Source organism: Acipenser ruthenus, unplaced genomic scaffold (genome assembly GCF_902713425.1).
Source record: "Acipenser ruthenus unplaced genomic scaffold, fAciRut3.2 maternal haplotype, whole genome shotgun sequence".
Classification (NCBI taxonomy): Eukaryota; Metazoa; Chordata; class Actinopteri; order Acipenseriformes; family Acipenseridae; genus Acipenser; species Acipenser ruthenus.
Window position 1 is genome coordinate 12501 of NW_026707465.1, and position 13738 is coordinate 26238.

The 13738-nt window shown below is 51.7% G+C and overlaps 1 protein-coding gene across 1 annotated transcript in view; it reads left to right on the top strand.

Annotated features, from left to right (window-relative positions):
- LOC131727347 (integrin alpha-10-like) overlaps positions 1-13726 on the top strand; it is a 25809-nt gene extending 12083 nt beyond the window's left edge. The window contains 14 exon segments of the mRNA XM_059018846.1: positions 1-49; positions 1533-1681; positions 4825-4975; positions 8326-8491; positions 9194-9267; positions 9969-10113; positions 11223-11327; positions 11330-11370; positions 11887-11997; positions 11999-12031; positions 12762-12818; positions 12820-12945; positions 12947-12967; positions 13592-13726. The exon segment at positions 1-49 is cut by the window's left edge and continues 79 nt beyond it. Coding sequence (XP_058874829.1) covers positions 1-49; positions 1533-1681; positions 4825-4975; positions 8326-8491; positions 9194-9267; positions 9969-10113; positions 11223-11327; positions 11330-11370; positions 11887-11997; positions 11999-12031; positions 12762-12818; positions 12820-12945; positions 12947-12967; positions 13592-13726 — 1363 coding nt within the window.
- Positions 13727-13738: the final 12 nt, after the last annotated feature.

A 13738-nucleotide genomic window follows, 5' to 3' on the forward strand; every position in this document is an offset into this window, starting at 1 on the left:
TCTCAGCAACATCCTCAGCAAGTTCCACATCAGCCCGGAGCAGATGCAGGTCAGAGGGCTAATTCACCAGCCTCTCACTGCTGCCTCTCAGCTTCCTCTGGAGGCCTGGGTTCAAATCTGGAGGGGCTAGGCGGTCTGACAATAATCCTAAACAAGCTTTTCCAGACCTGACCTGTGGTGACAGCATTCTTCAATCATTCTTTCACACGCACACACACACGCACACGCACACGCACATGAGAGACACACACACACACACACACACACACACACACACATACACACTGAGAGACACACACACACACACACATACACACTGAGAGACACAGACACACACACAGAGAGACACACACACACACACACACACTGAGAGAGAGACACACAGACACACACACACAGACACACACACACACACTGAGAGAGACACACACACACATACACACAGCCACACACACACACAGACACACACACACACACACATACATACACACACACACGCACGCACACACACACACACACACTGAGAGAGACACACACACACACTCACACGCACACTGAGAGACACACACACACACACTGAGAGAGAGACACACACACACACACACACGCACACACACACAATCTACAGCTCTGGCCAAAAGTTTTGCATCACCTAGAATTTTAGGATTGAGACATAATTATAAAAAATAATAATAATAATCCATGAACATAATTTGGATCTTTTATTTAACCTCATGTAATCAAAGAAACTACAAAAGTCCACCGGAAGGAAGCCATAATAGCAGTACAGAATTTCATGTTAGATTTCGAAATGTCACATTTTTCAATTGTCAGTTTTTCATTAAGTATATTGAAAACTATACAAAGCGGTGTGTAATTCAATATGTTAACGTGACATTATTCAGCAGGTTTCACTCGACTTTAGGAAGCAAAATGAGTTCATTCTATCGGGTGATGCACAGGCCACAGCTGTATGAGAAACATACTTTTCTGAACACGCCCGGTCTGTATCAATAAGGATGGATTTGGTGCGATTTGGAATTAGAACATGTGCAAAATATGTTGTTTTTTTTTAACAAAAAGGGAAAAAATCATACATTTTCATGCTCTACTGTATTGTGCCGTAAAATTAAATTAAAATGAAATTATACTCCCGGGGAAAAATGCAAAGTGCGGCAGCCTCGCATCTCTGCTAACCAGAGTTCAATAAACGCAGCGCAGAGAGGAAATGACTTTGGTTTTGGGAGGTTCCTCGAGCGACCAGAATGACGCATGCTGACGTGGGCGACGCTGCCTCCTGTGAGCTGGCATTGGCATCATCTCCTCCCAGCACCAGCGTCCTCTCGACCCTCTCTTAATCACTCAGGAGGGCTCAGCCGACACAGAGAGCTGTTTACATTGTCAGCGTTTCATCTTAAACCAAAAAAACATGTTTCAGTGCTTTTAGTGTGCGTGTAACTGCCCTCTCTCTCTCTCTCTCTCTCTCTCTCTCTCTCTCTCTCTCTCTCTCTCTCTCTCTCTCTCTCTCCCAGGTAGGGGTGCTGCAGTACGCGGAGGTCTCAGTTCACGAATGGTCTCTCCATGACTACCAGACCACCGAGGAGGTCGTGGAGGCGGCCAAGAACATCAGCCGGCAGGAGGGGCGCGAGACGAGGACCGCGTACGCCATCCACATGGGCTGGTGAGCGCGGCACAGCCAGGATTCACCAGAACCCCACAGCCAGACCAGACTCCCACAGCCAGACCAGACCCCCACAGCCAGACCATCACAGACAGACCAGACCCTCACAGCCAGACCAGACCCCAACAACCAGACCCTCACAGCCAGACCAGACCCCCACAACCAGACCAGACCCCCACAGCCAGACCAGACCCTCACAGCCAGACCAAACCCTCACAGCCAGACCAGACCCCCACAGCCAGACCAGACCCTCACAGCCAGACCAAACCCTCACAGCCAGACCAGACCCCCACAGCCAGACCAGACCCCCACAGCCAGACCAGACCCTCACAGCCAGACCCCAACAGCCAGACCACCACAGCCAGACCCTCACAGCCAGACCCTCACAGCCAGACCCCCACAGCCAGACCCTCACAGCCAGACCCCCACAGACAGACCCCCACAGCCAGACCCCCACAGCCAGACCCTCACAGCCAGACCCCCACAGACAGACCCCCACAGCCAGACCCCCACAGCCAGACCCTCACAGCCAGACCCCCACAGACAGACCCCCACAGCCAGACCCCCACAGCCAGACCCCCACAGCCAGACCCTCACAGCCAGACCCCCACAGCCAGACCCCAACAGCCAGACCCCCACAGCCAGACCCCCACAGCCAGACCCTCACAGCCAGACCCTCACAGCCAGACCCCCACAGCCAGACCCCCACAGCCAGACCCCCACAGCCAGACCCCCACAGACAGACCCTCACAGCCAGACCCCCACAGCCAGACCCCCACAGCCTCACAGCTCCAGTCAGCTGTTTTCACAGTGTGTCAGGTTTGCTGTGGTTGATTCCGCTGCGCTCGGCTCAGCTTTCCTTTCAGCTGTGAAAGCAGCAGGCCTCCCTCCCAGTCACGTCAATCCCCCTGAGCACAGAGAACCCGACCCCCTCACTCACTGCAATAACAAGAACGCCTGGGACGATTAACCAGAGGAATGTGCTGATAGGAAATCTGTAACTTTGAAAGCTGCGAAGCCAAGCAGAAAGAAAAAAAATAATATTATTTCACCTTTTTTTTATTACTGTCTGTAAAACTTCATACCTTCCCCTTATACAGGTTTACCACTGTATTTTTTTAATATGCTTTACCACACCTCTCTGTGCTTTACAATGCTTCCCTATGCTTTACCAGACCTCTCTGTGCTTTACAATGCTTGCCTATGCTTTACCAGACCTCTCTGTGCTTTACAATGCTTCCCTATGCTTTACCACACCTCTCTGTGCTTTACAATGCTTGCCTATGCTTTACCAGACCTCTCTGTGCTTCACAATGCTTCCCTATGCTTTACCAGACCTCTCTGTGCTTTACAATGCTTCCCTATGCTTTACCAGACCTCTCTGTGCTTTACAATGCTTCCCTATGCTTTACCAGACCTCTCTGTGCTTTACAATGCTTCCCTATGCTTTACCAGACCTCTCTGTGCTTTACAATGCTTGCCTATGCTTTACCAGACCTCTCTGTGCTTTACAATGCTTCCCTATGCTTTACCACACCTCTCTGTGCTTTACAATGCTTCCCTATGCTTTACCAGACCTCTCTGTGCTTTACAATGCTTCCCTGTGCTTCATTACATTTTGCTGTGCTTTAAGGGAAACTTTTATAAGGGCAACATCTCCGGAGCCTGTGTGTTTTACAAGCTTATAATTTTTTTTAGGAGCATCACCAGGGTATTTATACAGCAGAGTGAAACAAGTCACTCATTATCTTCACCACATAATTAGTAAGGAGCAGAAACAGCCTTTCTGAGCGTGGAGCCTGTTTTATATTTAGCGTGTAATTGGAAAATAAGGAGAACTCTTTGGTCTTAGCGGGCTGGCAGAGCTCTGTGCGCTTCCTTTTAAATCCTGTTTTTGTCGATCAAACCAAAGTTGGAAAAAAAACCCCGCCCTGATTTCTGAGTTGAACCCTTTCAGGACTGAATCCTTTTTGTTTTTTTGGTCCAGCTGAAGAATGCGAAACGAAGTTGGATAATTCAAAAAGAAAACTCCTTTATATTGGCTAACTGTGAACTTGTGCAGTAAAGCAGAGAGAGGATAATGAACCAGCCCCCTTCTCAAAGTTTACTGCTGTGGTATCCCCCTGGTAAAAGCACAGCACAGTGTAGTAAAGCACAGAGAAGATAATGAACCAGCCCCCTTCTCAAAGTTTACTGCTGTGGTATCCCCCTGGTAAAAGCACAGCACAGTGTAGTAAAGCACAGAGAAGATAATGAACCAGCCCCCTTCTCAAAGTTTACTGCTGTGGTATCCTCCTGGTAAAAACACAGCACAGTGTAGTAAAGCACAGAGAAGATAATGAACCAGCCCCCTTCTCAAAGTTTACTGCTGTGGTATCCCCCTGGTAAAAGCACAGCACAGTGTAGTAAAGCACAGAGAAGATAATGAACCAGCCCCCTTCTCAAAGTTTACTGCTGTGGTATCCCCCTGGTAAAAGCACAGCACAGTGTAGTAAAGCACAGAGAAGATAATGAACCAGCCCCCTTCTCAAAGTTTACTGCTGTGGTATCCCCCTGGTTAAAGCACAGCACAGTGTAGTGAAGCACAGAGAAGATAATGAACCAGCCCCCTTCTCAAAGTTTACTGCTGTGGTATCCCCCTGGTTAAAGCACAGCACAGTGTAGTAAAGCACAGAGAAGATAATGAACCAGCCCCCTTCTCAAAGTTTACTGCTGTGGTATCCCCCTGGTAAAAGCACAGCACAGTGTAGTGAAGCACAGAGAAGATAATGAACCAGCCCCCTTCTCAAAGTTTACTGCTGTGGTATCCCCCTGGTTAAAGCACAGCACAGTGTAGTAAAGCACAGAGAAGATAATGAACCAGCCCCCTTCTCAAAGTTTACTGCTGTGGTATCCCCCTGGTAAAAGCACAGCACAGTGTAGTAAAGCACATAGAAGATAATGAACCAGCCCCCTTCTCAAAGTTTACTGCTGTGGTATTCCCCTGGTAAAAGCACAGCACAGTGTAGTAAAGCACAGAGAAGATAATGAACCAGCCCCCTTCTCAAAGTTTACTGCTGTGGTATTCCCCTGGTAAAAGCACAGCACAGTGTAGTGAAGCACAGAGTTTACCAGAGCGTTTGACTCACGTTTAACCCCTGCAGTTCCGAGGCGTTCAGCCCAGAGAGAGGAGCCCGAGAAGGAGCTACGAAGGTGATGATCGTGGTGACGGACGGAGAGTCACATGATGGGGAGGAGCTCCCCGAGGCGCTGGCCGAGTGCGAGAAACGAAACATCACGCGCTACGCCATCGCGGTGAGTCCGGGACAGGCGGGGTTAAACTGGGAGGGAGGGAGGTGATCCAGGAAAGTACTGACCGGTCCAGACCCGGCTGCTGCTGCTGTTGCTTAGCTTTGTGAGGTCAGAGCTGATCACAGTCCCACACTGTGATGCAGTCGAGTCAGAACTGGCGGAACAGTCAGGCTAAGTCACATGACTCCCATCTCCTGCTCGCCTCTCTGAGTCAGTCCGTCAGTCCTCTTGATGCAATGGAAAGAGTATTAGGAACTTCTATTATCTTTAAGGAGGTTAAAAAATGCAGACGAAATCGACAGCAACAGGGCATCGACTAGGACTGTGAACACAAAGACAAACTAAGCCAAAGACACACGCACGCACGCACACGCACGCACGCACACGCACACACACACACGCACACACACACACACACGCGTCTATAAAGTAAAGCATTCTGACGAGATGGAGAACGACACTGTGTGGACATACGTGTAGACATGAGATACATGCGTTACCTGTTATAGGTGTTACTAGAGGTTCAGTACAGAAATAAAAAGGGAATTCGTGTAATAGTTCTTGTTTAAGGAAATCAGTATTTTAGTGGTGTTCCGGCACCTTCACATTTAGGACCTCAGCACTGATCCTAGAAGATGAAGCTCTGACCAGGCCTGACCCTGCTTCTGTTTCTGCTGCTGAGCTCGGTGAAGCCACAGAAGATCACAATCACAGAAGAAGAGTAAGAAGAACGAGAACGAGAAAGAGGAGGAAGAGAATGAGGAAGAGAGGGAGGAAGAGGAGGAAGAGAACGAAGAAGAAGTGGAAGAGGAAGAGGATGAAGAGGAGGAGGATGAAGAGGAGGAGGAGGGAGAGGGAGAGGGAGAGGAGGAGGAAGAGAACGAGGAAGAGGAAGAGGGAGAGGAAGAGGGGGAGGAGGAGGAGGAGGAAGAGAATGAGGAAGAGGATGAAGAGGAGGAGGAGGAGGAGGAGGAGGAGGGAGAGGGAGAGGAGGAGGAAGAGGAAGATCTGACCAGGTCTGACCCCAGTGCTCCTGCTGCTTACCTTGTAATGTCTGAGATCTGGTCCCACAGACACACTATTCCACTGAGGAGCGCTGTGCTCCGAGTCCTACAACGTCACCTCTGTATCTGCGGGTTCCACCTAAGACAGGTCCAGTTACATGCACAGCGGAACCGGACAAACAAGATCATCTAGACCGACCAGCCAATGAAACGCTCCATATTCCCTTTGGTGCTCCACCAGGCTGTAACAAGCCTGTAAATACAGCTCTCTCATGTTAAGCAGCCCCCTTGCACAGTGACTGTAAGCAGCCCCTTGCACAGTCACTGTAAGCAGCCCCCTTGCACAGTCACTGTAAGCAGGCTCTTGCACAGTCACTGTAAGCAGGCTCTTGCACAGTCACTGTAAGCAGGCTCTTGCACAGTCACTGTAAGCAGCCCCCTTGCACAGTCACTGTAAGCAGCCCCTTGCACAGTCACTGTAAGCAGGCTCTTGCACAGTCACTGTAAGCAGCCCCTTGCACAGTCACTGTAAGCAGCCCCCTTGCACAGTCACTGTAAGCAGCCCCTTGCACAGTCACTGTAAGCAGCCCCCTTGCACAGTCACTGTAAGCAGCCCCTTGCACAGGCACTGTAAGCAGGCTCTTGCACAGTCACTGTAAGCAGCCCCTTGCACAGTCACTGTAAGCAGCCTCTTGCACAGTCACTGTAAGCAGGCTCTTGCACAGTCACTGTAAGCAGCCCCTTGCACAGTCACTGTAAGCAGCCCCCTTGCACAGTCACTGTAAGCAGCCCCCTTGCACAGTCACTGTAAGCAGCCCCTTGCACAGGCACTGTAAGCAGGCTCTTGCACAGTCACTGTAAGCAGCCCCTTGCACAGTCACTGTAAGCAGCCTCTTGCACAGTCACTGTAAGCAGGCTCTTGCACAGTCACTGTAAGCAGCCCCTTGCACAGTCACTGTAAGCAGCCCCCTTGCACAGTCACTGTAAGCAGCCCCCTTGCACAGTCACTGTAAGCAGCCCCCTTGCACAGGCACTGTAAGCAGCCCCTTGCACAGTCACTGTAAGCAGCCCCTTGCACAGTCACTGTAAGCAGGCTCTTGTGCTGATGGTCTTGCTTGCTGCTGCTTCTCATCCAGTGGCCGCTGATCGACCACAACCACTGGTGGCAGGCGTCCGGGAGGCTGGAGAAACCGCGCCCACGGCGGGGACCCAAGCTTCATCACCAGCCAGGGAGGAGGGACCAGGGGCAGGCCGGAGCTCCTTCGAGGTGCCCCTGCCCGGGAGACCGGAGGACCAGCACTGCGGACACAGCACTCCCTGGGGGAAGGGTCCAGAAGGGGCTGGAGGCGTGGGAGGACAAGCGAGAACAAGAGGCTGAGAATGAGGAGGAGCCTGAGTCTCTGTCTGCAGGCATGGTTAGTGCAGCAGGGAGTCTGGGTCAGACCTGGGCACAGCTACTTCTGCGATTGGCTTCTTTGTCTTCTGCTTGGACTGTGAGCTGATCTCGGAGAGATGCACCAAGGAGCAGCAGCAGCAGCAGGGTCAGAGCTGGGCAGCTCCACTGCTCCTCCTCCTCCTCCTTCTTCTCCTTTTCTTCTTGTTCTCCACCTCCTCTCGCCCTCTTCTCCTCCTCCTTCTTCTCCTCCTCTTATTTTCCTCCACCTCCTTTGTCTTCTCCTTTTCTTCTTTTTCTATTTTTCTCCTTCTCCTCTTCATCCTCTTCTCTCCTTCTCCTCTTTCTCTTCCTCTTTCTCTTCCTCTTTCTCTTCCTCTTTCTCTTCCTCTTCTCCTTCTTCTCCTCTTCCTCCTCCTCTTCTCTTCTCCTCCTTTTTCTTCTTCTTCCTCCTCTTCTTCTCCTCTTTCTCTTCCTCTTCTCCTTCTCCTCTTCCTCCTCCTCTTCTCCTTCTCCTCCTCCTCCTTCTTCTCCTCCTCTTATTTTCCTCCACCTCCTTCTTTGTCTTCTCCTTTTCTTCTTTTTCTATTTTTCTCCTTCTCTTCTTCTCCTCCTCCTCTTTCTCTTCCTCTTTCTTCTTCTTCTTCTTCTTCTTCTTCTTCTTCTTCTTCTTCTTCTTCTTCTTCTTCTCCTTCTTCTTGCACTGTGATCTGCTCAGATCTCAGAGGGAAGGTAAACTAAACAGCAGCCGCAGCAGCAGTAGGGTCGGGAGTCAGTGACGTTCGGCAGAGGGGTTGCGTCTCACTCTCTCTCTCTCACTCGCTGTGTCGTGCAGCTTTGTGCAGCTTTGCGTTGTTGTGTGGTTCTTGTGTGATTCTGTTGTGTGTGTGGTTCCGTTGTGTGTGCGTGTGGTTCCTTTGTGTGTGACGCCGCCCATGTCGTTTCTGGGGTTCCAGGTTTTGGGGCACTACATCCGGAGACAGCAGGACCCCGAGACTTTCATCAGCGAGATCAAGTACATCGCCAGCGACCCAGACGAAAAATACTTCTTCAACGTGACGGACGAGGCAGCGCTCAACGACATCGTGGACGCTCTGGGAGACCGGATCTTCAGCCTGGAGGGTGAGAGAGGAGAGAGAGGAGCGAGGGGGAGAGGAGAGAGGGAGAGAGGAGGAGAAGGAGAGGGGGGAGAGAGGAGAGAGGGGGAGAGGAGAGGGGGAAGAGAGAGGGGGAGAGAGAGGAGCGAGAGGGGGAGAGGAGGAGTGGGGAAGAGAGGGAGAGAGAGGGTGTGAGAGAGGAGAGAGGGGGACAGAGGTGCGAGAGGGAGAGAGGAGCCGGAGGAGAGGGGAAGAGGGGGAGAGAGAGGGGGAGAGAGGCAGAGAAGAACGAGAGGAGGGAGAGAGGAGCAGGAGAGGGAGAGAGAAAGAGGGGAGAGGGGGAGAGAGGCAAAGAGGAACGGGAGGAGAGGGAGAGAGGAACAGGAGGGAGAGAGGGAAGCAAAGAGGGAGGGAGGAAAGGAAGGAGGGACCACATCTGCAAGGATGGAAATAAGACTGCCATTGCACAGCAGTTTGATCCATTCCTGGTTTCACTAGGAGTTTAATAAGACGCACCTGAGGTTGTTACCCATACACACACTGAGGCTAATCAAGCTCATAGTAAAATCTGGAATGGGTGACACTGCTATGCAATAGGAGTCTTACTTCCATCCCTGCCACCAGTCTGGACAGTGAAGAAGAGAGTAAAGGAGGGAGGGAGGCTGGGAGAGGGGATGGTTTTTAGGGGTCTTGCGAAGTCTAACCTGTATTTTCCTTTGGACCGTAGGGACTCTGGGGTCCAACGAGAGCTCCTTCGAAACGGAGATGTCTCAGATTGGATTCTCTGCACACATGCTGGAGGTGAGGAGCTCGAAATAACAGGGCTGCCTCTTACAGCACGGGTTCAGCAGTGTGAATATTTAACACCACATCGCTTCTGGAGTTTTGATTTGCTGTGCGTCTGAAATCAAACCACCGGGACTGAAAATCTGGGGGAATTGTCCAAATAGGCAAATTAGTGATGGTGGATGACTTTAATAGGCAATTAATTTCAAAACAGTAAAGAGAAAAGGAACACAGAGCCACACATGGTAAAACACAGGAGACTTTTTAGAAGTGGTTTAAGAGGCCTGATTAAAGCACATAGTGGTCTGACATTTTCACACACGAGTGTGTTTCTATATCTGAGCGGAGATTGAAATTCTCACACCCATTAGTTTTCATGCAGGCGGGTATAGACAGGATATCCATGAGACATCTGGAGGTGTTTAACCAGGAATGGGAATCAGATTCCTATTGCATAGCAGTTTTTACCCACTCAAGATTTTAATATGAGCTTGATTAGCCCCAGCGTATAGGTAAGAACCTCAGGGTGTGTCTTATTATAGCAAAACCGGGAACGGATCAAACTGCTATGCAATGGGAGTCTTATTCCCATCCCTGTCTAACCAGCAATACTGCTGTAAACCAAAGTCTTTACAATGCGCTACCCTGATCTTGTCATGTCTTAATCCTTCCCTGGATTATTTCCCCCCCCCCTCTCTCTTTCTCTCTTGTTTCAGGACGGTATCTTGTTCGGGATGGTGGGGGCCTATGACTGGGACGGGGGGGTGCTGAAGGAGGGCAGGCAGGGGCGCATCATGCCCCCCCGAGAGGCTTTCAAAAAAGAGTTCCCCCTTGAACTGAAAAAGCATTCTGCTTACCTGGGTACAGTGCGCTCCAGAGTTAATAAGGGTTAGGGTTAGGGTTAGGGGTAAGATTTGGGTTTTTAGTGGAGTTATAAATAAACCAATACAGATTAAATCCATCCATCCATTTATCATTAACCACTTACTCCTTTAGAGGATTGCGGTGAGCCGCAGCTTAACCTGGCATACACAGGGCGCAAGGCGAGACCACACCCTGGACGGGACGCCAGTCCATCGCAGGGCACCACACACACACTCACTCACACACACACACAGGGCAATTTAGAGTGACCAGTCAACCTGGACAGCATGTGTTTGGACTGTGGGAGGAAACCGGAGTACCTGGAGAAAAACCACGCGAACACGGGGAGAACATGCAACACATGAAATCATACATTGTGAAGTGTTTATTTAAACACGGGTTTAGGTGCTGTAAAGAGAGGAGAGGGGGAGAGAGAGGGGAGAGAGGAGAGGAGAGGGGAACGAGAGGGGAGAGAGGAGAGGGGAGAGAGGGGAGGGGAGGGGAACGAGAGGGGAGAGAGGAGAGAGGAGAGAGGAGAGGGGAGGGGAACGAGAGGGGAGAGAGGGGGAGGGGAGAGAGAGGGGAGAGAGGAGAGAGGAGAGGGGAACGAGAGGGGAGAGAGGAGAGGGGAGAGAGGGGAGGGGAACGAGAGGGGAGAGAGGGGGAGGGGAGAGAGAGGGGGAAGAGAGGGGGAGAGAGAGGGGAGGGGAACGAGAGGGAGAGAGGGGAGGGGAACGAGAGGGAGAGAGGGAGAGGAGAGGAGGGAGGGGAGAGGGGAGTGAGAGGAGAGAGGGGAGGGGTGAGAGAGGGGGAGAGAGGGGAGGGGAGAGAGGAGAGGGGAGAGAGGGGAGAGGGGGAGGAGAGAGGGGAGGGGAGAGAGGGTGAGGGGAGAGAGGGGGGAGAGGAGGGAGGGGGGAGAGAGAGGAGGGGAGAGGGGAGGGGGAGAGTAAATCTAGTTATTTCCTGATCCGCATCACGCACACTTTAAATTTGAATCCCGTATTATTTAGCTCCTGTGTAAGTATGTGTCTGCCAAATTAATAATAATAATAATAATAATAATAATAATAATAATAATAATAATTGTTGTCGTTATTTGTCGGCAGGCTACACGGTTTCGTCCGTGGCGTTGAAGAACGGGAAGCGACTTTATGTTGCCGGAGCTCCGCGCTTCAAACACAAAGGGAAAGTGATCCTCTTCGATCTGAAAAAAACGGCAACGTCACCATCGCACAGGCTCTCAACGGAGAGCAGGTACCCCTCTACTGCACTGCATCCTGGGACACCTACAGCGACGGCCAAACAGTGTTGCACCCCCTGTAGAATGAACGCTTCATAAAGTCTACCTAATGAAAACACTGACAGCAATTGAAAAATATGACATTTCGAAATCTAACATGAAACACTGTACTGCTATCATGGCTTCCTTCCGGTAGGACTTCTTTTTCATATCATTTTGTAGTTTCTTTGCCATCATGTTAAATAAAAGCTCTAAATTATGTCCCTCTAGTTTTTTTAAAAATTGTGTCTCGATCCTAAAATTCTAGGTGATGCTAAACTTTTGGCCAGAGCTGTAGAGCAAGCTGGATATGCTCTCTATAGAGCTGAGTTTCAAAGCATTAATTGTGCATTGTTTTCATTTTCAAAATATAACACACCGTGAAGTCTGATTTGAAGTAACTTGATAGGTGCAGTTGTGCTCGGAGTTTTATTGATGTATTCCCCCCCCCCCCCCCCCCCCCCCCCATCTGCCCCCCCCCCCCCCTGCAGATTGGCTCGTACTACGGCAGCGAGGTTTGCCCAATCGACGTGGATGGAAACGGCATCACAGACGTGCTGCTGGTCGCTGCTCCCATGTACCTGGGAGCAGGAAACAAGGAGGACCGGGAGAGTGTACATGTACACACTGAACAGGGTGAGGGGAGGGGGAGAGAGGGGAGGAGAGGAGAGAGGAGAGAGTGTACATGTACACACTGAACAGGGTGAGGGGAGGGGAGAGAGGGGAGGAGAGGAGAGAGGAGAGAGTGTACATGTACACACTGAACAGGGTGAGGGGAGGGGAGAGAGGGGAGGAGAGGAGAGAGGAGAGAGTGCACATGTACACACTGAACAGGGTGAGGGGAGGGGAGAGAGGGGAGGAGAGGAGAGAGGAGAGAGTGTACATGTACACACTGAACAGGGTGAGGGGAGGGGAGGGGAGAGAGGAGAGAGGAGTTAGGAGAGGGGGAGAGAGAGGACAGAGGGGAGAAGAGAGGGGAGAGGAGAGAGGAGAGGGGAGAGAGGGGGAAGAGAGGGGAGACGAGAGGGGAGAGGTGAAAGGGGAGGGCAGGAGGGTGTATATACACACAGAATGGGGGGAGAGGGAGAGAGGGGAGAGGAGAGAGGGGGGAGGGTGTATATATATGAGGGGAGAGGGGAGTGGATGAGTAGAAGGAGAAGAGAGGGGAAGAGGAGTGAGACAGAGAGGAAGAGGGAGAGCAGGAGCAGAGGACAGGGATGGCTTTAGTTCATTCTAAGCAGAGTGAGAGACATAGGGGGGGCTTGCAAGATCCACTCCCTCTGCAACACTAGAAGGCCAATCCGCTGCAATGGGGGCGTGGCTCATAACGGTTCTGCAGGTCTGACGGGTCGGTCCTGCCCTACAGGTTCTGTTCTCGTTCAACGGGACGCTGCAGCCGCACCGCCGGGTTCAGGACGCTCGCATTCGGATACTCGCTGGCGGCCGCGCCGGACCTCAACCACGACGGCTTCAATGACCTGGTGGTGGGGGCGCCACTGGAGGAGGGGCATCGTGGAGCGATATACATCTACCACGGCCACCGGACCCACCATCCTGCCACTCTACAAACAGGTGGGACCCCGGAACACTTAATCATAACCCCAACCCCAACCCCAACTCCAACCCCAACTCCAACCCAAACTCCAACCCCAACCCCAACTCTAACCCAACTCCAACCCAAACTCCAACCCCAACTCTAACCCCAACCCCAACTCTAACCCCAACTCCAACCCAAACTCCAACCCCAACTCTAACCCCAAACCCAACCCAAACTCTAACCCCAACCCCAACTCTAACCCCAACTCCAACCCAAACTCCAACCCCAACTCTAACCCCAAACCCAACCCAAACTCTAACCCCAACCCCAAACCCAACCCCAACCCCAAACCCAACCCCAACCCCAACCCCAACCCTAACTCCAACCCCAACCCCAACCCCAACTCTAACCCCAAACCCAACCCAAACTCCAACCCCCAACCCCCAACCCTAACCCTAACCCCAACCCCAACTCTAACCTTAACCCCAACTCTAACCTTAACCCCAACCCCAACTCTAACCCCAACCCCAACCCCAACTCCAACCCCAACCCCAACTCTAACCCTAACCCCAACCACAACTCTAACCCAACTCTATCCCCAACCCCAACACAACTCCAACTCTACCCCTAACCCCAGTGTCCCGTCTCCTGTTGCTCAGAGAGTCGCTGCCTCAGCCCTGTCCTCAGCTCTGCAGTATTTTGGACGCAGTGTGAGCGGACGGTTAGACCTGGACGGGGATGGGCTCGTAGACCTGGCTGTGGGAGCGCAGGGCAACGCTGTGCTGCTCAGGTGAGAACCTGAAAAT